The sequence below is a fragment of the Archocentrus centrarchus genome, chromosome 21 (genome assembly GCF_007364275.1).
Source record: "Archocentrus centrarchus isolate MPI-CPG fArcCen1 chromosome 21, fArcCen1, whole genome shotgun sequence".
Lineage (NCBI taxonomy): Eukaryota > Metazoa > Chordata > Actinopteri > Cichliformes > Cichlidae > Archocentrus > Archocentrus centrarchus.
The window spans coordinates 19745920-19772633 of record NC_044366.1 but is presented as its reverse complement, the minus strand read 5'-3'; the positions used below and the strand labels follow the sequence as shown (position 1 = coordinate 19772633).

Sequence of the window (26714 nt, the reverse complement as noted above, 5' to 3'; positions counted from 1 at the left end):
GTCTCCTGTTTTACCTCAGGGGAAGCACCAGCTGTCTGACAGTAATACTCTGTTTTAGCCTAATATTTATTCACCAGAGAGAGACACATACCACCGCAGCCATGGGGAAGCAGGTAAGATCTGATAAACATTTACTGTGATTGGATTAAGTGACTTTAATTAGTGCTGAGTCTTAAATTTGGTTATTCATTGCACAAGCAGTGCTAATCACATCAAACTGAGCAGTAAAAAAAACTGACTAGCACTGTGTTAAGTCACAAAAGGTGAAAGCGGGGGCCTTTATCCTTTTGTAAAAGGTTTTGGGTGAGATCTACGACTTTTAAAAAATTTTTTTTTTTATTGTTACACATCAGTCATCGCACATTACTCAAAATCCTTAGAAAGTGCTATATTCTTCATAAGGAACTGACACACTGCAGTCTGCATAGTGAGCAGAAACCATGCATGGATGCACAGAAGTGCACAAACAGGTTTGTATAAGACAAAGATGTGAGACATTAAAAGTGAAGGTTGTTTGTGGTTCTCAACATAAAAGTTAATTTAGATGGGGGGGGGGGGGGGGGGGGGGGGGGGGCAGATATGCTGTCTTAATATGAAGTTCCCTCGTGCGTGCACATGCATCAAATCTGTTGACGACTGAGCCAAACAACTGTTGGTAAATCATACAGCTGGCAAAAAAACTTTTGCTGTGCACAGAAAGAAATGCGGTGTCAAGGTTTTGTGTGTAATTTTGTGTGTTTCTGCTGGATCACTCGTGAGTTTCAGCGAGAGGCATTTCCCTCCCTCCGACTTTTACTTTGGTGGGAACTTAAGCAATGCGATGTTGTTTCAGACAGACCAGAATGTGTAATTGTGCCAAATAACCGTGGATAGGGAGCTCTGGTGAATTCATTTAGGATTTCAATTTTTTTTTCCTGCATGCAAGCATCTGGATCTGTTCTTGCTCTGAAACACCCTCCTTGCTACAGTTTTAAGTGACTGAACTATTTCTCAATATTAATCTTTCCTGCCTGAGGTATTGAATAATAATCATATTATAAAGAGACAGAGGAAGATAGCTTGAATGTATTATTATTCCCCTGAGTGCTTTGGATGTCTGGCGATTTTAATATATGTTTTAAAACTCACTCTCGCTTTCATTACATGGCTCTATTTCTTCAGTCCTCACTCCAAATGATAAACAAAACTGTCTCCATCGGCTCAGCGGTGCCAATTCCATCAGCAGCTGTGAATTCTCTGCGCCTCGCTGTTGTGACAGGGCAGGAGCTGATGCTAGGTCACTCTCATTGTCAAAGCCAATAACTGTAAATGGGAATGGGGTCTTGTGGGGAAATGGGGCCTGTGTGTGATTGCAATGTGTGTGCATTCATGTGTTCGGGCTCACCACTCTGTGCAGCTGAAGCATATTCATCAATCAGTGATACTTCTGCAAATGTTTCATCCATTATAAACCTTGAAAAATGTGCTTCACAGGCCAAGATTGAGTAACGTACCCTAAACTGTCTTAAAGGAGTGTTTTGTTGACATGTAGATTGAGTGTAAGCGTGCTCTAAACACTGACAGTTATCGTGGCTAGTGCTAAATGAAACTGTGACAATGTTCTCAAAAATTCAGAGTAGATAGTGTGTAGATAGTGTGTTGAGTAGATAGTGAGTAGATACCCTGAGTAGATAGTGTGTTGAAAACATCGCTCAGCTCAGATGCAGCTGACCCAGTTCACAACAGCTGCACTTCTGCCTTTTGGCTCCAACGGTCTCCATGAACACAGTGCACCAAAACAGATGTTCAGACCTCCTCAAGGAAATCCTGGCGTAGGATGTTTGAGCACAGTGGCGTTGTGTCTCGGTTTCTCTAAGTGAGAACTGGAGAACAGACAAGTCTTGGAGATTAGAAGGTAAACTTTTATTCCTTCCTGTGTTGGAGAAGCACTGTCTTTAGTTGAATGTGTAGCTATCTTTGATTAACTTCAGTGTTGTCAGAGAGAGTGTAATGTTAAAGATGTGACACTAGTTTTAGTGGGTCCCTCAGAAGCTGGAAGCAATTACAGACTCCTCCAAGCAGCAAGAATGTAGCAGGCGTTCACCACACACCCTTTCAGAAAGATACATTTTTGTCAGGAAAAAGAAAAAAATAAAATAAAAGCCAAGACTTTCAGGCCATGGAACTGTGGTGTGGACTAAACATAACACATGACCTTACTTTTCCAAAAAGAAAAGAAAAAAAAACCCTCAATGTTTCAGTTCAATGAAAAAAACACGCCAGACACTAGGCTTTGAACCACACACTATAACTGGTTTGCTTGGTAAATGATAAATGAATGTTTTCTTTGTTCTTCAGTTTTTCTTTTGATCCCTTGTCATAATTCCCAAAACTTCACGCTCATCATTCCGGGACAGAGTGTAGTACACAACTATATGTGTGCCAAATAAGGCTATAACTATTCAAACATTAACAGGGTGTCTTAAAAGCACTGCTTTAAAAGCACTAAACAGACATGCTCTGCAGGGAATGCCTGTTTATATCAATATTTTATAATAAATTCAGTCCCACCACTTAGAATCGCAGCATGTATTTGTTTGATACATTATAGCAGAGAGCCAAACAGGGTTGATAATTGATTCTGTTACTGGCATAACTGAACGCAGCATCAGCGAAGCTACAGCAAACTAAGAGGACAAGAATCATTTCTGCCCACAATGGCTCTATACATTCTGTCAGCCGATCATAAACCACAGTGAACCCATGTAAATGCTGGCTCATGTGTGCAGTAGGTATTTTAGACATTTTATACTTTTAACCCTAGTACACTCTGGAAATGAAGAGGTGCAGGTTTTCTTCTAGATACCAGGTTAAATTACACCAAATAACACCTCGGTTGAAAGCTGAAGATAAATTGCAGTGAGTGTTAATTGGCTTGGTACTAACAGACTTGTTCATTTGGTTGATGTTTGGATTGATTGTGTGTTGCTTAGTTATGGGCATCATGCCTTGGGGATGAAAGCAATTAAAGTCTTGAACCTTTGCCATAGTGGGGGCAAGCTAGGCTTTCATCTTATTGTTGGCAAAATGAGAAGTGTTTTGGACTGTCCTAGTTAGGAAAATAATTATTGCTGCTTAGATCAGTGTTTGCACTCAAAAGGACAATCTTGATGCCAAAGCACGTGCTAACTCAATTGGGCATGTACATTCAGACTTTAATTACCGTCATTTGTGAAGGCTTAATGGCAAACATAACATTGTAAAGATATTCTCCTTTGTGTTGCCTTTCACTTGCATGCGCTCTATGATCAGATGCATGCCATTTAGTGAGCAGACCTTAACAATTGTGAGGATGTATATAGCTGTGTATTAAAGCCAACCATGCAGCATAGCCCTGGAGACTGATCCCATCTGTTCAAGGCCTGGCTGCTTAGTTAGAAACTCATCAAAATGTGGTCCCCCAAGGTTTTTGGACCCCCCTTTGTTTCTCCATTTGTTACCTCTTTGTCTTATTGCTGAAAGGGTGGGGTGCCAGGAGCAAGAGCTCAACCCCAGAAGGGGGGGGGGTCCAGACATTAATGGAGACAGTATCCATGAAATAGCCCAGTGGAAGTGACGCTTCCTGGACATGTTTTACGCTCGCATGAGCATACGGCTGGGGTTGGGGTAGGGTAGAGAGCTTCACCAATGAGGGAGGGAGTGTGAAAAGAGACTAGCCAGGATGCTACTGTATGTTTTGTTTAATTTCCCATGTGCTGCTGAAAAAGAGAGCTGAGCTGTCAGTGGGAGTTGCATCTTACTAACGCATTTTTGAAGATTACTCTGCTATACAATGTAAGTCAGATTTGCTCATTATTGTTTGGCTGCTAATGAAATACCCTGATTCTTTAATTAGTCCTGATGCTTATTGTGAGAGCATTGTTTAGAGCATACTGAGTCTGTGTTCCAGTCCAGAAGTGGTGCAGTTTACTTTACTTTTCTCTGTTTAATGCATATTTAAGAATTTCTTTGTTAGGTGCAAAAAAGGTTTGCACTTGGGAATGACTAACACCAAGGTGAAGCATGACCTTGTAACACAATGATAATGATGCAGTTTACAAATGTCTGCTCGCTTGTTCCTGGAGAAGTCCCGTTTTATTTTTTTTTTCTCATCAAAGTTTATGTAACATTCAATTTCACAGCCTATTTTTTTCTAACTTCTTATCTGCTTTTTCAGGAGGGTATTTCTGGCCCTTTTCAGGTCTTTTTTTCCAATTAATACAGCTTGATGTGCCAGCCATCATCAAGAGAACTGCCTCAGGCAGTAAATGGCCTTATTTAGTGAAGATGAATATTCATATGTTTAAATAATTATTTCAACCATGCTGTTATTTATTGATAAGGAAATGTATGTACATCATGAATGCCACTTATACAAATATATTAACAAAATATAAACAAAATTGCTTCTGTTTGCTCCCCAACATCTGAAGTCCTATTTTATTAGTTTCTACTTTGGTAATGTTGATACATTATGACATAGTTCATGTCAAATATTTGCATTTATACAGTACATTGTATTTGTTTTGAGAGGGAAGCTGAGCTACTAAGTAACAAGACAATACCAACATAAATGTGGATCAATTTTCTGAACTGAAAGCCCCTGAGAATTTGAGCGTTAACAAGGATCAGATTGGGTTTCCAGTGGGCGAGGTGGGGACAGTTGCTACAACCACAGCCCAGACAAGTTTTATATTTATGGGATGAGTAAAACAGAAACAGACATTTTTCCACTTCATGTTTATTACAGTTCCGTATAGGGCGTGACTTTAGACTGACCCTGAAGTAGTAAGACATTTTCATCTTTAAAAAGCACTGGCCTCAAATGTCAGGATGACTCTAATGTCCTGAGTTTTATTGCCTTTTACGGCCCTAATATGATTCTCAGTATGAGAGCAAGTAGTGAACTAATTATTTTGCAGACAATTTGAGGCTATATATAGCCCTCTCTGGCCCTGGGCAGAGCAATAGCACTTTCTTGTTGATTTCCTTACTGTTGGAAATTGTTGGAAAGGTTGTGTACATCTAAGGACTCATGAGGAATATCTACCTTTCTGTGTTTTGCACTCAGACTGTGTATAAAGGATTGACTTAGCCACTGGTTTGTGGGCATGCATTTGAAGTCTTAACTTCAGTTTTGTCACCATCGCTATCTTGTTTTCTAGACCCCTAAATTGTCAGAAAATTGCAAGCTAGGTTAGCAAGTTCCATCTATAGTCTGTACAGGTGCGCAGTAGTATTCAAATAAAATACAAGAATTGTACTTACCAAAACTGGAGCAGAAGCAGTCTGTTAGAACAGTAAACCACATAGCAAGCCATATTATTTGTCCCAGTTGTAACACTGTGAAAAGAAGTCCAGTTCAGTGACTCACATTAGCTCAGGTAACACTCAGGCAGCTCAGGTAACAGGTAACATAACAGGGAGCTAGCAGCCTTGTTGGAACACACTTGCCCTTCAGAACAGCCCTGTCCTTAATTTTAAGTCATAAGCTGAATTATGTTTTGGGAGCCACCCTTAAGAGTCATTTTTGCATGTTTCCTTGTTGTGTGTGTGTGTGTGTGTGTGTGTGTGTGTGTGTGTGTGTGTGTGTGTGTGTGTGTGTGTGTGTGTGTGTGTGTGTGTGTGTGTGTGTGTGTGTGTGTGTGTAAAACTGATTTGTGCTGTGAAATTTACAAATTCATTAGTATGTTAGTGATGTGACCAAAATGAGCCAAGTACAGGAGTCACACTGTTTAATTTGCCTTTTGTTTTTCAATTTAGTCGTGGTCACCGGGAGGAGAGCGACCTCTCTCAGGTATTGTTGTCTCGCTAACAGCGTCTTTACACATTTCTGCTCCTTACAAAACGTTGCAGACTTTAGATTGGCATGGGTTGCCGGAGGGAACTGGACAGTGACAGACAGCAGTAGGCTTGACTGAGAAACAAACAAGCTGTGAAGAGAGAGCTGAAGGTTTGCCAGTGAAAAGATTAGAGTGGCATTTGGCTGGAGCGCCAAGATGCACCGTTGCTCTTGCCACACTGTCATGGCAACGGAAGCTTTATACTTCCCTCACAGTCCCCCCGCTGAGTGTCCAGACTGTACCAAAGAGTCATTTAAAGATCCTGGGATTATTTGTGTTGACAGTAGTCAGCCGTTTACAACATAAATTAGACTTTCTTGAATTCAACTGCATGAAATAAACATTTGCTGCCCCCTTTGATTACTCATTACCATGGCTTTACATTCTTTTGACAGATGAATGAGTAAGATGTAAAGAGGTCTATTATAAAAGAGCATGTAAACTTAGTTGAGCATCTTTACAATTCAATCTATCCGAGAGCTCTCATTTGTCATGCAGAGCACCTCTGTTCCCTGGTGACCAATCAGGAGTTCTTCCCTGTTGGCTAAAAGCACCCCCTTCACTGCCTCATCATCATTTGTGATTGACAGCCTCCCACAGGAAGGAGGGGGGTTATTTACCTCCCTGTGTTCTCATGGGACTAAGTTAATGATCCCAGCCAACAAAATAATACAAAGAAGGAAAAGCCTGAGAAGTCGGTGCCTGGTTGAACCATTTGGAGCAGTTTCGGCTTCTTTTATAGAGGATTAGAGAAAAAGAGGCTGTGTGAAGAGAATTTCAGAGATAGCAGTGAGACAGATGAAGCAGCAGAACCCAGACAGAAAGTGGGAGCTGAAGGGAGGCTTCTGAGGAAAGCCGGTGTTTTGAGAAAAATCCCTTCCTGGGCTTTATTTCTGTATTCATCTGTCACCCTGGCTGTGAACTGTGTGGTTGACTGAGTAACAGACAGAGAGGTAAGGCATGATCTGTATTTCCACCGGATGACACTTTAAAAGCTGTTTAGGTTTCTTTTAGACTTTTGAGTTAGGCTTTGGGGGAGTTTTAGTGTGCTAAATTAAACACGTTTCACAGTATTCTGCATAATTTTTTGTCTGCATGTTTGAAATGTAGATATAAGAATGTAAACAAACATCAATGGCGATTTTATGGCTGTGTGGCCTGTTTTTCATTCAGTGAAATTTCTGTGGTGTTCAGTTCAAATATTTTTATAGTTTATTGGCTGTTTCCACACTGCACATTGTGCTGGCCTGAGTGCGGCTCTCCATCAAACATAACCAAGATATTAATGGAGTTATGTTAAGTTTCAAGTCATTATTTGTCTTAACATACCTAAGAATCTAAATTATTTTACTTCCCCCTACATTTCTTTTCATTCTTTTTTTTTTCTTTGCTAAACTGAAACAAAGGCTCCTAGCTCTTTCTCCAGGGCTTTGGCTTAAAACTGATCCAAACTGCCTTATATACCATATATACCATATATATCTGCTTTACACAGATAGTTTAAGGAAAGAAAAATGCTCTGACCTTATGTTGTTAACAGGGTTGTGGCAGGTAATCTCATAGTTGAAAGTAAGCTCAGATTCAGTGCTAATAAACTGTTCAATCTTGTTGTTATCAGCCTCACTATTTGGATCCCAGTCCTGTCAGTCAGCACATGTTTGTGTTGGAAGCATTTCCATGAGACTGGTGAACAGATGCCAGCAATCTGAGAAAACTTTCAACAATATCTAAGTCAGCTGTCTCAAACACGATGCATTCCTGTGTGTTTCCATTTCAGTGGATATGTCCAAAAGGAGAGAGAGAGAAAAAAATGGTGTGACTGCTTTAAAAAATAAGGTTGCTGCTGAGCATTATCCTTGCTAACGTAAAGTTTCCCACCCAAAGCAATGCTATTCGTCAGTACTGAGATAATGAAGATGACTATTCCCAGCAGGATTATATGGCAATAATGACTGACAGTCTATTAATATACCTCTGTTTAACCATCATAAGATTTGCAAAGCATCGCTCTTGTACTTTCTGAACAGTTGATTAATAATTGATTGCTATGTTGGGTGAGAGGCACTATTTCATTTGGCTCTATTGAATCGTGACTTAGGCATGAAGCACATTTCTAGCTGCATTAATCTAGACTAATTTTGCTGAGGATAACTATAACACATTTCAAATTTTGGCTGATATAATATATAAATAGCATCATACAAAACATGCAAAAAAAAATCTGAAATGAATTTCTTATTGTTATTTTTAATTACATGCAGAGCATGTTGTTTTTGTGGCATGCAGCTCATCTATTTGGAAAAAAAAAAAGTTCATCTGAGGATGACAGCAAAACTCTTTCCAAAGTTATGGTAACACCCTTTGCTCTAACAGTTCCAAGCAACAGACCAAACCAGTGAAAGACCTGCCCCTTTCTTATGATTGGCTATCTCAGCAATTTGCAGCCCAATACTTTTAGATGGGATAGGTGCAGTTCTCAGTGAGGGAAGAGAAAAGGGTGGTAAGTTTTGATCTTCCTGCTGTTTTTTCAGTAGGCTAAGAGGAAAGAGTTCGTGTCAGAAACTCTCAGAGAGTGAGCAGGCGAGTGACTTTGCCTTAAGTTCAGACCACTGCAGTGGATCAGCTTGGTAGAGCCCCACTATCAACAGTGACTGACTTTAAAAGTGGCTCTTTCTTTCTGCTTGTTTATCGCTGTAATCATGTGGCAGGTAAGTCAGAGGGTCATTCTTAACTCTGCTCACTGTGTTTCTGTGCCTCTGTATTTTTCTACCAAAACAATGAGTCATATGTTTCTAAGCCCGCAGGCAAGGATCTGTGCAAGAACTAAGGTGGTTTGGCCTTGTGGTCTTCACAGATTTCTTCATGTTATGAAGTGTGGGTAGAACTTCTGGAATAGGATGACTAACTGAAAGGGCCTAGGGGGATTTTGTAATTAAAACGTGTCAAACAGAGTGGGAGTAGACAAAGTAGATTTCCAGTGTTAAAGCAGCAATTGAGTGTAGCATTTCCTAAAATACACACTTTTACATGGCCTCTGTCTGAAAGAATATACCTTGTAGCATTTGTCTTTCTCTCTCTCCCTCTTTCTGTTTTTTTAACCTTCACTCAGACTTAGAGATCCACCGCAGCACCGAGGAAGATAAAACCACTCTTTCAACCACAATCTCGTGGCCTCATGACCTACAAAATACCATTTACTGAGCTGATAAGATAAAAGATACAGGCATTTCCCCCCTGCAACATCCATATATATATATATATATATATATATATATATATATATATATATATATATATATATATATATATATACACACACACACACAGTACATCTAGAGCCTGTTTGTGCCAGGCCTACATACATAAAAACAGAGCGGAGCTAATGAAGAGTGAAACTGAGTCATTGCATTTGAGTCTGTGGTTGCCCCTGTTAATAAGTAACTTATCTCATTCTCTTGAGGAGGAATGTTAGACATCTTCCCACCAGAGCACTGCTTCTGATCACAAGTGTGACAAATAGATATCAAGCTGTCACCATGGCAACTCATGAGGTTATTTTTTTAATATATATAATGCATAATAAACAGGCTTTAGGAGAAGGAGATGTAAATGGTGGGCAGATTTGTGAAATACTTCACATAGTCATGTATAAGTACATGACTATGTGAAGTATTTACACATTTTAAAAAAAATTACATTTATTTTGGTTTAATTAATGATATTAACAGAAACCTCAGGCAGGACGTTGTGCTTGCTGTAGTTGACAAATCAGCCACATGATGTCGCTCTTTGAATGCCTTCCACAACAGTAAGCGTCATTCTTTTTGAATGACTTGTTCAAATTGCTTGTCCATCGCACGAGGGACTAAGGATAAACAGGAGTAGGTCGGAGCTGTTTATTATTTCAGCAAAAACGTGCAGATTGAGATAGATTTGAGCTCAGGGAGAGATTTCTTCTGTGTGGACTTTTGAGTCACAGACCACAGCTGCATACTTGGAAAGTCACATTCTGTAAAGTTCCTGCGGTGGTGGAAAGGATACAGTGTTTCCCCGCTGATGCCACCTGCCAAGCCGCGGAGAGGAAATGAGAGTTTGCTGCAACTTCTGATGTTGACCAGGGTGACCTGTTCTTCACAGACAGTCCGTAAGCATACAGAGAAGTGACAGACAGGAAGAATGAACATATTTGGGCTGACCTCTAGACCTTTTTTTCTATTTCTTACGCCGTAAGAATGTCGTTACAAACATTCACTGGAGCCTGTTTCCAGCTAAAGCTTTGTTTGCACATTCATCTCTCCTTCACCAAGCCAGTTTTTCATTATAGCGCCAAAAACTATGATGCTGTTATTCTTTTCCGTGCGGTTGTGCTTGACATATGCGTTTTAAATTCAGTTACCGAAATATTTAGATTTGTAATTAACTTGCCCTCTGTAATCATTTAAATAACAGTATTTGTAGCCCTTGGTTAGGACCAGGCCCCATTAAGCTGATCTCGGTAATGTGTGCAGCTGCACATCAGGTAGATTTGTCAGTCTAATCAGCTGATTTGTGCTGCTGCAGCTGTAAATCATATTAGGCCAGAGTGGGCCGCTGCTGAGCCGGCTGCTTTAGGGAGCAGCAACAGGCCACACATTGGTCACAGCTACGCTGTGAAGACAGGATTACAGATAAATATGTTAGGTGTGTGCCCCAGGAAGGAAGACAAAGAGCAATCACACTCTTTCAGACTCCGAATGCAGGGTTCAGAACTATCATTAAGGGCGATAAAAGACCATAACCAAAAGGATTAGGCAGTACTTGAACAGGAAAGTGTCTTCATATCTGAGACTTTGTAATTGTTTCATCTCTTAGTGACCCATTACACGACTTCCTAATCAAATAAAATTACATATGTTCAGTTAGTACTCCTGTTTGAAGACAGCCATTTAAAATCTTATTTCCCACACCTGTCAGTCTTTTAATACCCTGCCTTAAGCATCTTGAATTATTCTTACCCAGTGCAATATATATAAACTGTCAACTGTAAATGCTGCTGTGCTCCAAAACCTATTTGTCAAACATAGCTGTTAAAGTAATGCATAGAGTCAGATGTTGTTTTAATGTAGCATTCTGTTGCACCATCGTGTTGCTTTTGGCATTTTCTCATCTCAGAAATGGTGGTCTTGGCTTTTTTTGAGCATTACTGTTGAGATAATTGAACTTTGGATCTCATTTGTTTTCACGTTTAACGCTCGTTGGTCTTAAACTGTGTAATGCCATAATGCAAGAATAGTTACATAGCAATTCTATATCAATATAATTTCTGTCATTACTAATGCACATTCCAGTTGGTGTGGATATGTGATATAACTTAATATAGTCTGTCCCAAAGGTGATGAAATTTTATGTGGGCAATATTACAATGCTCCATAGACACACAGTAAGTACCACCTAGTGACTGTGTCCCTTTTTCGCATTAAACAGCTATACAAACTCGCCTAACAGAAGTCAGAATTTTCAGTACACCTGTGAATACTTTGGTAAAAAGCAAGACGAGGTTATTTTTAAACCGAACCTTGGATCTTTTCGGTCATCGCCATAAATTTTATCTGCTGGTTTTCCAGGAAACTGTTCATTCACACTGATCAGTTCTCTCAGTGATCTTGTGATGGATATCACATTCCTGGGGAATACCAGTGACATTCCCATATGGATATTGCAAGCACTGTACCTTCTATCCGGTGCTTTATATGAACTGTAGCATGCCTTTAATATTTACGGTGCATCTGTCTCTCAGAGAGAGCAGTCACTCTGGGGACTCTTTTGATTGACAAGAGGATTCAAATGGAGCGCAGCAGGGGTGCGTCTGGAAATAGAGGCACATGGTAAGCAGATGGTACCTCAGTGATTCCCACATGAGGGCCAGCTGGGACAGACTGGGATGTAGCAGATAATGTTAGGAAGTGGTTGTCTTTATTTGTAATTGTGTATCAGATTCTTGGTACCTCAGCAATTTTTAATGAGTGACTTTACGGTTATTTTGCAGCCTGTAAAGATACATTGTATTTGTTTTGTTGCATATTAAATAAGAATGGCCACTGAGAGGAAGGAAAACAGACTGCAGTGTATAGTAAACCAGTGATTCCACATCACTTTGTTGGATGGATGCTAAGGGAGTCCCAGACCTCTGTCCCACATCACAGATGAGTCCTGCTGCCTCTCAGGTTCCTTCTCATCTGTGTTTGTGTCTTCAGCCTTTCTTTGTGACTCTCTGGTGGGATTGCCAAGTACCTCAGCATTGTCCTGCTTGAAGCAGAGACACAGTCACACAAGGGAACCTGAAAATGATCCCAACGCTTTGAATTTCTGAATGGGCAGGGCTGAGGGGACACTGACCTGCCTGTGAGGACGTGAGCTAGGACTCTACATGATACTGTGCTCTGCTTATTTGCTGATTTTGACTCGCACACGCACTCTCTCTCTCACTTCTGTCTGCTCTCTCTCTCTCCTCTTCCAGTACTGGCCTGAGCTCCAGCTGTAGGTGGAGCTGGCTTTCCTGGAATTGTCGGGCAACTTTTCCTGTTGTGCTTGCTACCTCTTGCTCAATCACTCGCTTAATGACAGCTCTGCAGCAGGACTTATGGGGCTCTGAAAACTTGTGCCATCTGGATGCATATCTCTACAAGCATGCTGGAGTTAATGACTGGTGCATTTTGTGGTATAAACATATTTTCATGATTCAGGTCAGAAGTTCTCCTTCAGCAAAAATGTCTCGGCAGTGCAAAGTGGGGCGAAATCCATCGGTGGGTAAAGTAAACTGTGTATGAATGGGAGCGCTTTCAGGAGTATGTAATGTACTTGGGGCTGTAAAGGAGTTTGCAAGGGCTCTTTGCCACAGTGTTGTTTTACAAGCTTTTTACATTGTCTGGATATTTTACACCATAAGTGATGACATCAGAGGATTAGTGTCTCTTTGCTTTGTGTTTATCATACAAAGCCTTTTATTTAGGTTGTATTTAGGACGTCCTAGTTGAATCAGCAACTTGCAATAGCAGTATGTTTTATCTAGTGGCTTTGCTTAATAAAATTTGTTTTATTTTTTTCTTTTCTCTTGATGTGAAAAAGCTAACAAATGGATGAAATGTTGGACAAGTACAGTAGTTTGTTTTTATATTTATCGTGTTTTATTTTCCAAAGAGTACCGTTTCGTTACCCCATAGAGGTTTATTGAGCTTTAGAACAATGCAAAAATGAGTATTTATTCACTTAGAATTAGAAATCGTCTGTAAAATTAATATAATATGGTATTGTTGTTAAATAATATTTGTTCCAGAAAGCATATTTTGTTCAAGTAAGAGGGGTTTGGATGAGGGAGAGGTATTCGTTGATCCTCAATTTCTAGGGACCTGCATTTGTTGCTTTGCCTTTAAAGAACAAAATAGCATTGAACCAAAGGCCCACAGATGCATCACAGTCACAAGAGACAAGTGCAACAATTGCCTCTTGTCTTGCACTGTACAGTGGGATCACTGCATATCTGCAAGGATTTGAATAGAATAGAAAGAACAAACCCAGGTTTGTAGCTCAGAGGTAATTGCTGTATCCTCATAACTTCAAAAGGCTACTTGTGCCCGACTGTCCTGGTAATGAGCTTTTGCCTTCTTCACACATAATGAGTGGAGGTAGAGGGTTCACATAGAAAGACGCTGTGAGCACAGTGTGTCCACTCGCAGCTGGGGTGTCTAACTGGCCGAGAACAAAGGCTTAGTGTCTGTGATGGTGTGTAGCCCCAGCCATCAGCAAGCAGGCCAATGCACTTCTGCTTGGCTGAGTTGTCAGTCCTCACTGGCCTGCTGGCCTACGGGCTACAGTATAGACAGGCTAGACTATTCCTGTGCCAAATTAAAAGGAGCCGCTGCTGCATTCTTTAAGTTCTCAGTTCAGTCAAACAGACCATACTGAAAGCTGATACATGTTTATGTATTATGTGTAAACACGTGTTTTTAGCCCGAGAATTCTCCTGCATGTTTGCTTGTTTTATTTTTCCAGTTTTCTTCATTTCCATAATCAGATATCTCTTACAAATATTTACATAATAAAATATTAATGTTTTTACATTCAGCCTGCACTGGAAATCAGCTGAAATTGAAGTAGAGATGAATAACTTTGTTTTTATTATCATAAGTATGCACAGCGTGTTTTTTTTTTTTTTATTGTTTCTTCCCAAGATTGTTTCGTGTTTAAATGTGGACATTAGCCCTCCAGCTAACTATTATTTCTTTATCAGTTAAGCTCAGAAAAATAACTTGTTAGAAACAAATAAGCAACAATCTGTCATATTTGAACCTCTGTCGCTGTTCTCAGCATTTCCTGATTTGTTTCTGTGTCATCTTTACAGATAGCTGATCAGCTTCCCTGGATTTCGCTGACCATCCCACTTTGTTTTGCTTGAAGATGGAAACACTGGAGTCGGAGCTGACCTGCCCAATCTGTCTGGAGCTTTTCGAGGACCCGCTGCTGTTGCCCTGCGCTCACAGTCTTTGTTTCAACTGCGCCCACCGAATCCTGGTCTCTCACTGCACCCCCAGCGAGCCAATTCAGTCCATCAGCGCCTTTCAGTGCCCCACCTGTCGCTATGTCATCACTCTCAACCAGAGGGGCTTAGAGGGACTCAAACGCAACGTTACCCTGCAGAACATCATCGACCGCTATCAGAAAGCTTCTTTAAGCGGACCCAACTCTCCTAACGAGACCCGGCGTGAGCGAGCCGTCCCTGACAGCACAGCCATGACATCTCCCTGTGACCGGGTCCAGTGTCAGTTCTGTGAGCAGGACCCTCCGCAGGATGCTGTAAAGACTTGTGTCACCTGCGAGGTGTCATACTGCGAGGAGTGTCTCAAGGCCACCCATCCCAACAAGAAGCCCTTCACGGGCCACCGTCTAATCGAGCCCTTGCTCGACTCCCATCTGCGAGGGCTTATGTGTCTGGAGCATGGGGATGAGAAGATCAACATGTACTGTGTGACAGATGAACAGCTGATCTGTGCATTGTGTAAGCTAGTTGGCCGACACAGAGACCACCAAGTAGCAGCCCTCAGTGACCGATATGACAAACTCAAGGTAAGAAATAATTTGAGAGAAGCTTGCGGATGTATGACACAGTGAGAAAAGATTCAGAGATGGTTTCTGAATTTTTCAAAAACCTCTTTCAGCTTCTCAGCATGACAGGTGGACAAGCTGATAATGAATTTATTGAATTTCCCTGTTATGATAAACTTAAGTGAGCTTTTTGCGGCTCAATTTTAGCAGTGTGCGAATGCGCAGAGATAAATTAGAGTATCGATTACATGAAACTAAATCTCATCCATTTATTTTTTGAGTGGGAATGACAGTAATACATTTCCTTGGAAGCTGCTTCTCACTTGGCCAGTCAGAGGCTGCTTTCACAGTTTTAGGTTAAGTGGAAATGCTCATTGTCTGTAGATGGGCTGACATAAATAAAATATAAGAAGATGCTGTTAGCTGGAGTATAAAATGGTGGTTCTGCTTTTCTTTCATTGGAAATTCAAATAAGCTTCTATCATAAGAAATTTGGACTAGCTCGGTAGAGGTATATAGTAACTCGCAGGCATCATAGGATGATTTTATCGTTCACCACAAGGCAGTTGTGCCTTGTAACTTAACATACACACGGGAATATAAATTTGGGAATACGTCTTAAAGTTTCCTGAAAAAAGCTTCTAAAGTTCATCTTAAAGTTTATCTAGAGAACTGCATGTCATAGACTGCATGACAAAAAAAAAATAGAGCACCCTTCTTCTTTTCACAAAACATTCATTTAATGCATGACTCACAAAAGGATAGTTTTATGTATCACACGGAGCACTGAAAACCTTTTTTTGTGCCCATGCCTTTCTTCCACAATGCTCGGTCACAGTGGACTTGGGATATAAACAATCTTTTTGCAACATTTTGGGAAGATAGCACCAGCCTTAACCTCTCTCCTTTGTTTGATCATGCTGTCATTGTGCAGACGTCTCCTGGCCGCTTTCTCTGTGTGGGGCGCGATCATTCGTACCAGGAGGCAGAGCAGGTGATCAGCATCATTTCTTTAATTACACATTCGGGGCAGATTTATTGTGTGGATCTGCCTAGACCTGAATGTAACTTTTTAAAGGCTTGACTACCAAACAAGACCAGCGAAATGAAAGTGAAATGCGAGTTGCAGCTGGTCTGTATAACATGAAGTAATGAGGCATTGCAATGTGGCCTTGGTGGTTATTAATGCTCGAGTTAAAGCACTCAGCATTGTGAGCCAGTTGTGTTTAATTATTTCATGAAGTAGTTAATGTGTGCTGTGACATTGTTATTTCCCTTTTAATTAGAACAAAATCCTGCAGATATTTACAGACATTAGGATTGTGGGTAAATTAAGGCGAACTGAATCATTTTCAGCCTCTTGTAAACTTACAGGCAAAGCTCTGTTTTCTCTTTTGAAAAACATTAACCGATTCCATTCTTTAGTATTCTGTTGGTGTATCTCATATTTTACTAATTCATTTATTTACTTGGTTTTAAATCTTGATGTCCATGTACATGTATTGTTGGTCACATTGTTAGAAGGCCCAAGTGAAAGAGGAAACGACAATTTCCAACAAAGAGAGAAATAGTTTTTTTTCTCATGGCATGCAGGACAGGACCCAGGTGGCATGCAGCTGAGCTTGTTGATAGTTGTTGGGTTTTTTTTTTTTCAAGTACATGTTTATAGCCACAGTGCCTCACATTTCTCAGAAATTCCCAGACAAAGGGAAACTGTGACTTGTAAAGATGTGTGTGTGTGAGATGCAGTGTTCTGTGTTTCAGGCTCATTTAGGCATTATGTGACATGATCCTGGTTATACATCTACAAATACCTATCCATCCTGTATTTTCTTAAGTTATTGCATTCCTGTTAAAGTCATAGGAAAGGCAGGAGCATTAAGGAAAACCCCCCCTTTTTTTGCCAGATACTGTAATTGCAGAGCTTATACGTAAACACGTGAAACAGTCATGCAGACATTGTAAAGATCGAGCTGATCAAACCAACTAGAGGAAAACCGTGGGAAGAAGCCCGTGGAAACACATGGAGAACAAGAGCAGGAAATTAAATTGAGACCCAGGACTATTCTATAATGAGGTGATAGGGCTATACTCAACCACAGTGCTGAAATATTTACTATCAGTGATAGTAGAAAATGGATATGTTTGATTTTCTGCACTTCACTGTTACAACCTTGTGTAAGCCTAATTAAAGAGACGGTGCTGATGTATTCCACAGGTGTGATATCATTTTCCAAACATCAGCATCAGAAAAATATGCTAGACCAACTTTTCAGTTACATACAGCATGGAAGTACTTTTAAAGCATGTTCTCCAAAAATCCCCCCCCCCCAAAAAAAACAAATCTAAACAATTATCTAATGCAGTATGCAATGAGGGGAAAAAAACAGTTTTTAATTACTTTTAATTACTAACTTACTTCTGTTGGTTACTTTTCTAGACCATGCATTTTGATGTCGAGAGCATTTTCACAGCTGGTAAAGAAGCTTTATTCTGTGTAGTATTCGAGTCCTTTTCTGATTTCAGAAGAAAATCAATGTTGAAAATTTTTTTAGCAATATCCAGCCCTGAGAGGCATTCTTGTTTGTCAGCATGGTCACTTATTTTGGTGTGGTTGGTTGGTCGCAGGCAGAGCAGACTTGGTTGCTTAGAGCAGTACGCATTGATTTGACATTTGGCAGACAAGACGTGGTTTAAAACTGAAACAAAAACAATCAAAAACAACATTCAAGATTTCATGCTGCCACATGAATGGAGCCAGTTAAAATGTAGAGGCAGCTGACCTGCTTTATCTGGAAATAGTCCAAGGCACAACTACAGTGAACAATGAAAAGCAATAGAATGAGAGCATTCTACACGTAAGCGTTTCATCAAAAATAATTCATGTAATGCAGAATTTGATTACATGTTTATCAGTATGTAACTTATTCCAGTTAGATCTGTTTTTGATTAATTTGCTCGCATACAGCACTGATTATACATGTACATGTGTATATTAAAGCTACCTCACTGTGGTACAAATAAAGTTACACTGCAAATGCAAAACAGGGCCCATGCTGCTCACAGGATGAAGAGTCAGCCAGTGCATAAAATTTTTAATGTTGACACAGGACAAAAGTCTGAGTCCTGACGGTGACCTTTCAGGACTCTGAGAGGAAGGAAGAGAGACTGGCCAGTGCAAAGGTGTGGAACCAGAAGCATTCACGTACAAAAGGAAGCCACTATTCTTTCCTCTCATCAGGTTTAAATGATTTTAGGAAAGAGGGCTCCGTTAGAGAGAGCTGTCTAAACACGTGAAGATTATTCATGCTGCAGGAGAAGCTACTTTAGCGAAATTGAAAATGCCTGTACAGCGCCGATTTTAGCTGTGGTGATTTTAATGGTCACACATTTGGCTGAGTTCAACATCAGTTGAATACCTTGTGTTTCATGCACCATTTAGGGAGTTTTGAAGTCGCCATACCTGTACCTGCAACAGAGCATCTGAAATGGCTTTCATCACATTTTCTTTTCTATATAAATAAATCATATTTGTGAGAGCAGTAAGATAGAGACTCTGCTATTTTAGGACAGTGACTCACTCACCTTATGAAATCACAGTGTGAAACTTTGAACTAACATGACAGAGCCCCTCCCTCCTGCCTCCCCCTGTCTATTTGCTTTGGATCTTTGCAGGCTTCTCGCTCTTCTTTGTTTCATCTCTAAGTATTTGTATTTTTTCTAACAAAGGGTTGTTACTCAGAGTTATATTTTGTGATTAGTGATTATGCTTCTCTATAATTATTTCTTTTAAATTAGTGGTTTTGAAACCAAGCATTATATTTCCAAATGCTTTAATTCAAAGGCAGTCAGTAACTCTTTGACTACACAAAATAAGATCAATTCATATGCATTGCTAAGGACTTAATAACAGACTAAAATACATTGTCCTGTTTTTATCTGATTTAGTTCAAAACACAGACTTCTGATAGAATCACAAAATTTTACATTTTTAGATTTTATTGTCTGATGCTGTAGAAGTGTTTAAACCCTACATTTTTCTAATCGCCAGCAAAAGAAGGTTTGACTGCATACAAGTGTATGAGGAAAATGACTCTACTTTTTACTTGATTTATGACCTCAGTAAACATTTTCCAGATGAGTTTATGGTTTTGAAGCACTCCTTTCAAGTCAAATTTATTACAGCATCATGGTAGATCTGTAAATTATGGTCCAATTTTGAATAAAATAGAGATCACAGACACATTGTGATTGACAAGTGGCTACGGCATGAGCGTGCAGTGCCCTCAATTTGCAGTCTACATCTGTCATCCAATTTTTGAGTTTTCCACACATCCGTTTTTGGTTTTTGTGAGACTAAATTTTTGTTTTCATTTAAATCATGTCAATATAATCATGCGTTATGCTCCTAATATTGCTCCTAATATTAGATGGTGTTCTGTCACAGTACGCCATCATCATGCTGCCTAATTACAGTAAGAGCTTAAGTTTGAAACATCACCCTTTGATCTGACTCAGTGATTAGCGGACCCTGGGTTTAGTTGTCCAAATTACTGGCAGATGCTCTGCTTAGCTTCATGGCCTCAGCGGGCAGTATGATGGGATCTTTGGCACAAAGCTAGGACTTGGGGGGCTTCACACTGATCAGAGCCCAAATGTGGCCAGTCGTATCCAGCCTTGTGTGTCCTCTCATGTGCTCATTACACTTGGACCTGATATGGTCCTTATGTTCCTATTCACCTACCTCTCCTCCAGGATTTATTCAGCTGTTTACAGTTTGATTAGGGAGGCAGTGCATAATGAAATGTTCCCTTTCAATTTTGTTTTGCAGCAAGCCTTGGATTCCAACCTCAGCAGTCTAATCAAGAGGACCAGTGAGTTGGAAAGTCTGATGGGCAAACTTATCCAAACCTGCCAACATGTGGAGGTGAGGTTGTTTATCTGATCCTTTCAGGTTGCGTTTTTTTTTAGCTTTCTCTGCATTTCGTGGGCAACAACTCATTAAATTATTAACACCATGATGAATTACTGTATCTGAATGTGGAACTGTGTCATGTCAACAAGACTGAGTGCTCATTACTCACAAGCTCAACAATTATTGTTAAAAGATTGCAAATTTGGTATTTTAACAGCATGTGTAGGCTAAATATGAATTTATTTATGTATAGATATAAATAAATATCTATAAAGTAAATAGTATGTGATTCATTGAAAAGCCTTTCAAATAAAGGATTAAGATACTGCATTATGCCAATTATTTAACCTCACTGTGCATTTTAATTTCCCTTTGCTTTTTACAAATATGTGTGTGTGTGTGTGTGTGTGTGTGTGTGTGTGTGTGTGTGTGTGTGTGTGTGTGTGTGTGTGTGTGTGTGTGTGTGTGTGTGTGTGTGTGTGTGTGTGCTGGGGGTAACTGTGAATAAGGTCCACTGAGTGTAACTGTGCTCTAATGTATGTTATCTGTACCCCTGTTTTTGTCTAGGTAAATGCATCGCAACAAGAAAACAAGCTGCAGGAAGAGTGTGACCTGCTGATTAATATCATACAGCAGCGAAGACAAATCATAGCTACCAAGATAAAGGAGGGGAAGGTACCGTTTTATCATACTATGTATCTCAATAGCTTTTGTTTGTTTATCACCTTGTCCATGTCGATAACCTTGCTTCCTCACCCGAGCTTGCTGTTCTTATTAGAATGCAGCAATAACAAATCACCACTGATGGGTAAAAAACAAACAAACAAACAAAAAAAAACATGTTTCTTCAAAATTTTACTGCTCAAATAGTTTGCAACATGTGAAGGATGCATTTTTAAATGAAGGGTGCATACTGTAAGTGATATAATGCACTCTTGTTGTCTGTTTAAACAAGTTTTTTTAATATCATTGGGTCATCAGTTCTAACATTTACAAATGCATGTTTAGTCTCAGACAGTGCCAGCCTACTTTAATCATGCGAATGCACATCCCCTCATCAAGAAAACACATGTTGACCCCACAGATCCATCAAATTTTAGACCAGCCTCTCTCCCATTCCTATTTAAAGCATTGGAGAAAGTGGTTTTCTAGCAGCTGCAGTCTTTCTTACACAGCAGTGATATTGGTGAGGTTTTAATTCCTCTCAAATTTGACTCACAGATTAAAGCAGTTGTTAAAGCCAGCTTTCTTCAATTAAGACTTTTAACTAAAGTTAAACCATTTCTTTGTATTAATGACCTAGAGAAGGTCATTCGTGCTCTCAGTACATCTAGATTGGATTACTGCAACTCATTATATGTTGGATTGAGCAAAACACTTAAAACATGACTACAGCTGGTTCAAAATGCAGTTGCTAGACTAGACAGATACACAGAAGTTTTTTTAGCTACTTCAACAAAGTAGGGACTTTCCCAGCCAAAAGTAACCATGAACATCAATAAAAAAAGAAATTTACAAAAAACAAAAAAATGTAAACATTAGTTAAACATCAACTGTGTAAGCAATGGCTCTTAACTTAATTAAGCAGTACATGGAGAAATGAGCAGTCTGTGAAGTCTGCCTTATTGAACCTCAACTGATGAAATACAATACAAAGCAATTTTGACTCATCAAAGTGAAATATAAAAAATCTTTGTTCACATATCCCTTTGATTTGCTGCTAGGCATCCATCATAGTGTGGTGCAATAAAGAAAGAAAATGAAAAATCTGAACGCAAAAAGGGGTGATGGTGCTGGTCAGCTATTAAGTCACTTCAGAGTTTCTGTTAGCGCTGTAAATGCAAACAGAAGGCCAGCCTTGAAAGTGCGTTGTTCTCAGCGAGTAGCCTCCCCCCAGGCAATCACCACTGGCTTTTCAAAAACAGCTTTTATCAAAAATATTTTTTTTAAAAAAGTAAAAATGTAGCACACATTTTGTAGCTTCATATTTTATTGGCTATTCAGCCAAGCTGCCTAACAGTGGTATTTATTTTGTGACTGACTAAGGAGAATCATCAGGGGATTATAAAATGTGCATCTGTTTTGATAGTTGTGGCAAACAGACACAACCTTCATGAACGTTCTTGCAATTGTATAGCAAATATATTTTTGCCACTGTTTAGCTAGGTTTAGGTACAAAGTACTTTGGTTGGCTATGGTAAGGTTACAGAACAGTGATAGCCAAAAGAAAAGTTGACTTTAGGTTCCAAACAGGAAAAAAGCAGCAGTCCTCGTCTGTGGTTTGGAAGCTTACTGACCAGAGTTCATTGCTTTGTTTTGTCCTCAGTATCAGGAGTACTTTAGGAGCAGTCCATATATTTAATATGGATGTGTTATGCCTCTTGAATGCCTTCCCTTCCTTTTCCCCTGTTAGATGCCCTTAGAAAAGCGGCAGCATGCTGTGCCATGTTCAGTGTCAGACTAAACTCGGCCTTGCTTCCTGTGGTGGTGCTCTCTGGAGGGGGCCTCTTTCCTTCCACACCTCGTGCCTTGTGCCACAAGTTGTGAGGTTGCTTTCAACCGCTAAGCCACTGAGGCACAGAGGGGGCGTTAGAAAGGTCTGGTTTATAATACAGCACTGTGTGCGATTTCTCATAAATACACCCTTATGCAAGCATTGCTTATAAAACAGGTTGTAGCTCAGACTCTCGTGAGTATGACACTACTGAAAAATCTTGTTTTTTTTTCCCCCAGCAGGATTTTCTTATTGGCAAAGTGAAACCCAATTTTACATTGGATAAGTTGGTGCCTCATAGGTCACGCATTGGCTGGTGGTTTACTAAGCTATTCATCTATCTGCATATCCTATTTTCTGCTCAGTCTGTGAGGCTGAGGAAGCTAGCCCAGCAGATAGCCAGCTGCAAGCAGTGCATTGAGAGGTCCTCCTCACTCATCACTCACGCTGACCAAACCCTCAAGGAGACAGACCACGCTCGCTTTCTTCAGACGGCTAAAGGTATCTGTGAGAGGTGAGACACCAGCGAAAGGTAGCCTTAAGGAACAGAAACAGAAACTGTGTATAAAACTGTCGCCACCTATTAATGTTAATATTTTCTTTACACCAGGGTGTCTATGGCAACAGCATCCTCCCAAATCCTGTTACCAGAAATTAACCTGAACGACACATTTGATACTTTTGCTTTGGACTTCACAAGGGAGAAGAAAATGCTAGAAAGCTTAGATTACCTCACGGGTGAGTCAGGCCTGGCCTCACATGTTAAGCGCACAGTATTTAATTGTTTGAAATGAAACCTCTGTAAATGACTATAATCTCTTTGCTTGTTCAGTGCTGCCTGATCAGTTTCCCCAAACTTTATTTTTCATACGATTTACTGTGTTCCTTCAACGAAAGATGCATTTAAAATTAACGACAGCCTATCCGTGAATTATGGATTTATAAAATTATGGGCTTCTGTATGATTTTATATTTAATCTATGTGATTCTGAAGGAGTGGCAGAAAACTAAAAAGCTCATATAATTTACAGCTAGAGTTTTTTGCCGCTGAATGAAACAGGTTTGATTGTTTACCCACGGTTCCTGTTGTGCTCTGTGAATTTAACTCTGCATGGGGGCTGTAGCTGTAATAGCTGGAGGAACTCCAGTGTAGATTAATTACACTTGTCAGAATAAAAGGAACACACACACACACACACACACATGCACACACACACACACACACACACACACACACACACACACAAATGACTGGTGCTGTTTATCCATCACTGGTCTCTGTTTGTTATTTTGATGCTGTGTGCAGAATGAAATCAACCCCGCTTTCATTATTTTCTCTGGGCAACATTTGCCTTTTGTTTTCTGTTTGCAGCGCCAAATCCACCAGTAATCCGTGAGGAACTCTGTACAGCTTCGTATGACACAATCACAGTTCATTGGACATCAGATGATGAATTCTCTGTTGTATCATATGAGCTACAGTATGCCATCTTCACCAGCCAATCTAATGTTGTCAGTAAGTCCATATGTAGTTTTCTAATGGAACTGCAGTAATATGTTTGGGGTGGAAAACATGATAGTGGTGGTGGGATTTGAAAGGGATTACTGTGAAAGATTTTCAAATAGTTTGAGGGGGTATGTTCTAATATCCAAACATAATATTGTGTTGTAGCTGCAGGAGAGGAGAGCGTTGTCCTGGCTCTTGCGAGTAATGAGATGTTACCAAAATGCACTATAATTTTTGCAGTATCTCAGAAGGGAAAGGAAAATAACAGTCAGACTGGATTTACATCCAGATGCACATCGTAAGCTGGATATTATCTCGGGGTTGAAATAAACAGCACACTGCTCGAATTGATCGCCCTAATTAGCCACAACATGCTCGATGAAGCAATTTATTCTTATCTGCCTCAGTGCTCGAGCACACTTGAGTAGTAATGCAACTATACTTGATGAATTAAAAATAGCAGCCTCAGATTGAAAGAGTTCATGTTGTTACGCTGTCTTGTCTAACTCCTTAATTTAAACTAACTTTGCAATAATTCTCGTGGTGGATTGCTTTGTGCCGTCTGTAGGTTTGTGTAAATCTGCTGATAGCTGGATGATAGTACCAAACATCAAGCAAAATCACTACACGGTGCATGGACTGCAGTCTGGCACCAAGTACATTTTCATAGTGAAGGCCATAAACCAGGCTGGAACCCGCAGCAGTGAACCAGGGAGACTCAAGACCAACAGTATGTCCGCAGCTGTTCAATTACTGAATTTACTAATTATTCTTGAGAAATGTAATTGATGCTGTTTTTTTTAATTTTTTTTATTCGAAGGTCAGCCATTCAAATTGGACCCAAAGTCTGCTCACCGGAAGCTGAGGATGTCCCCTGACAACCTGACAGTAGAGAGGGATGAGACATCGTCCAAGAAGAGCCATAGTCAGGACCGTTTCTCCAGTCACAGCAGCTACGGTGTCACAGGAAATGTCTACATTGACAGTGGCCGCCATTACTGGGAGGCTCTGATAGGAGGAAGCATGTGGTAAAAACATTTAAAAATTAGCAGTGTGGCTTATAGGGGGTTCACTGTCAAATTACTGGTTGGCTGGACTCCAGCTCAGGCGATAATGCCTCCCTAAGTAGTGGATCGATTCCCATTAAATTTGGTACACACTTTCATACTTATATTAGTCTGCTCACATTACTGCTTAAGTGTTTATTAAAGTTAAACTTACATCTGGAGACATATTTTTATTTAAGCATGAATAATGTTTTTCTACTACTGAACCTGTATCTATGAAATGTAATTATTTCCTTTCATTGGTTATACAGGTTTGCAGTAGGCATTGCTTACAAGTCGGCACCAAAACAGGAGTGGGTTGGCAAAAACTCCTCCTCCTGGGTAATGTCTCGCTGCAACAACTCATGGGTGGTGCGTCACAACAGTAAGGAGATTCCCATTGAGCCTTCGCCCCACCTGCGGCGTCTCGGGGTGTTGTTGGACTATGATTCCGGATCTCTGTCTTTCTATGATTCCGTTGCCTCTCAGCACTTGTATACGTTTGACATTGACTTTGCTCAGCCAGTCTGCCCTGTGTTCAATGTGTGGAATAGATGCCTAACAGTCCTGAGTGGACTGCCTATCCCCGATCACTTAGAGGGGTTAGACTACAACAACTGATAAACCTGCCATGTCTTCCTGGATTTTCTTTTTGTATCCAAAAAGAGACTTGATAGTGTGCACCTTTGGAGGGGGAAAAAATGATTAAAAAAAAAAGCAGCATTGGTGTGGATTTCTAAAACTAGTTGGAGCTATTTAATAAATGTATTTCTTTGCTTTGCACATTTATGTACATTTCTCTTCTGGAGGTTTTCAAGGGTTTGGTGACAATTCCAAATTACAAGAGATATTACAAGCTGGCTCCACATTTTTTTCTACATTCATATTGCACAATTTTCTATTCATATACTATTATAGAAAATGGCAAATTGTTAAGGACATCTATTGAGGGGACTCTTTGGCTCACATGTTTCTGGAAAGCTGATTTATAGGCTGTTTGAAATGTAACGTTTTTTTAACTTTTTTAAGTCATAGCACTTTGACAAAGTTGCCACTATATTATAAATGTTTACTTGTCAATGTTTGTAAGGAAAAAAAAACACTTGAATGCAAGATCCAAGAATAATAGTTAAGAACGGTTTCACTTTTTTAAAATTCTAATAAGAAATAAGCCAATTCAGGTTTTTTTTAATGTATTTATTTCTGAAAATGCGCTAGTACAGTTTAGCATCTCGGGAATATTCATCTCCTCATTATAACAATTTTAAATCAAATCTTCATTGCAGTTTTCACATTTCTATTTTTTTTTTTGACAAAATCTAATAAAAGTGACTACTTGTGTGACTATCCTCCTTGTGTCATGAATAATGTAATTCACAAATATGTCACCAAAGCAGATTTGGATAGGATGGTAATTTAACGCAGTGTATGCTCATTTATTTTATACTTTTCATTTAACATTGGAATACTTGTTTTGGAATGCTTCTTTTTATGAAATGATGACGTCCCCATCACAAAGAAAAGTTTCAATGTTGCTTTTCAGGACTCACTCTGACCTGCGCCGAGCCAAACACACAATTTTTGACAAGATTTGCCCTGACATTTCGTTTTGTACTGGAGTAGCGTGGCTTGAATTCTGCAGCGTCTCCTTTCAACAAAGTAGACAAGAGCAAAAAGAAAAAAAAAAAAAAAATCTGAACTCTCCATGACCTTCCCATGAGACACCCTGCAGACAAAGCTGTAATAAGTGAGCACTACCCCCCTGTAATACCACCAGAGCTTGATTTTGTGATGTGTTCAGTTTTGCATGGAA

At 39.8% G+C, this 26714-nt stretch overlaps 1 protein-coding gene across 7 annotated transcripts; it reads left to right on the top strand.

Moving 5' to 3' along the window:
* Positions 1-26714, top strand: mid1 (midline 1). Of its 7 annotated transcripts, none has more exons than XM_030758567.1 (11): positions 1-113; positions 14239-14960; positions 15874-15933; positions 19771-19866; positions 20422-20529; positions 22714-22862; positions 22959-23086; positions 23721-23864; positions 24424-24585; positions 24676-24883; positions 25174-26714. In XM_030758567.1, exons 2-11 carry the CDS (start codon positions 14295-14297, stop codon positions 25520-25522), a joined length of 2070 nt encoding a protein of 689 aa, XP_030614427.1. In that variant the 5' UTR covers positions 1-113; positions 14239-14294; the 3' UTR covers positions 25523-26714. The 7 variants fall into 7 exon arrangements, with proteins under 7 accessions (XP_030614427.1, XP_030614433.1, XP_030614434.1 ...); XM_030758569.1 differs by lacking the exon at positions 1-113 and adding an exon at positions 3708-3813; XM_030758568.1 differs by lacking the exon at positions 1-113 and adding an exon at positions 8394-8569.

What these genes read in the sequence shown, in the direction of transcription:
- mid1 (XM_030758567.1), top strand. Translation starts at nt 14,295, where the DNA reads ATGGAAACACTGGAGTCGGAGCTGACCTGCCCAATCTGTCTGGAGCTT. An exon ending in ACCGATATGACAAACTCAAG is followed by an intron (nt 14,961 to 15,873) that starts GTAAGAAATAAT and finishes GTCATTGTGCAG; the next exon opens with ACGTCTCCTGGCCGCTTTCT. An exon ending in AGGGAGACTCAAGACCAACA is followed by an intron (nt 24,586 to 24,675) that starts GTATGTCCGCAG and finishes TTTTATTCGAAG; the next exon opens with GTCAGCCATTCAAATTGGAC.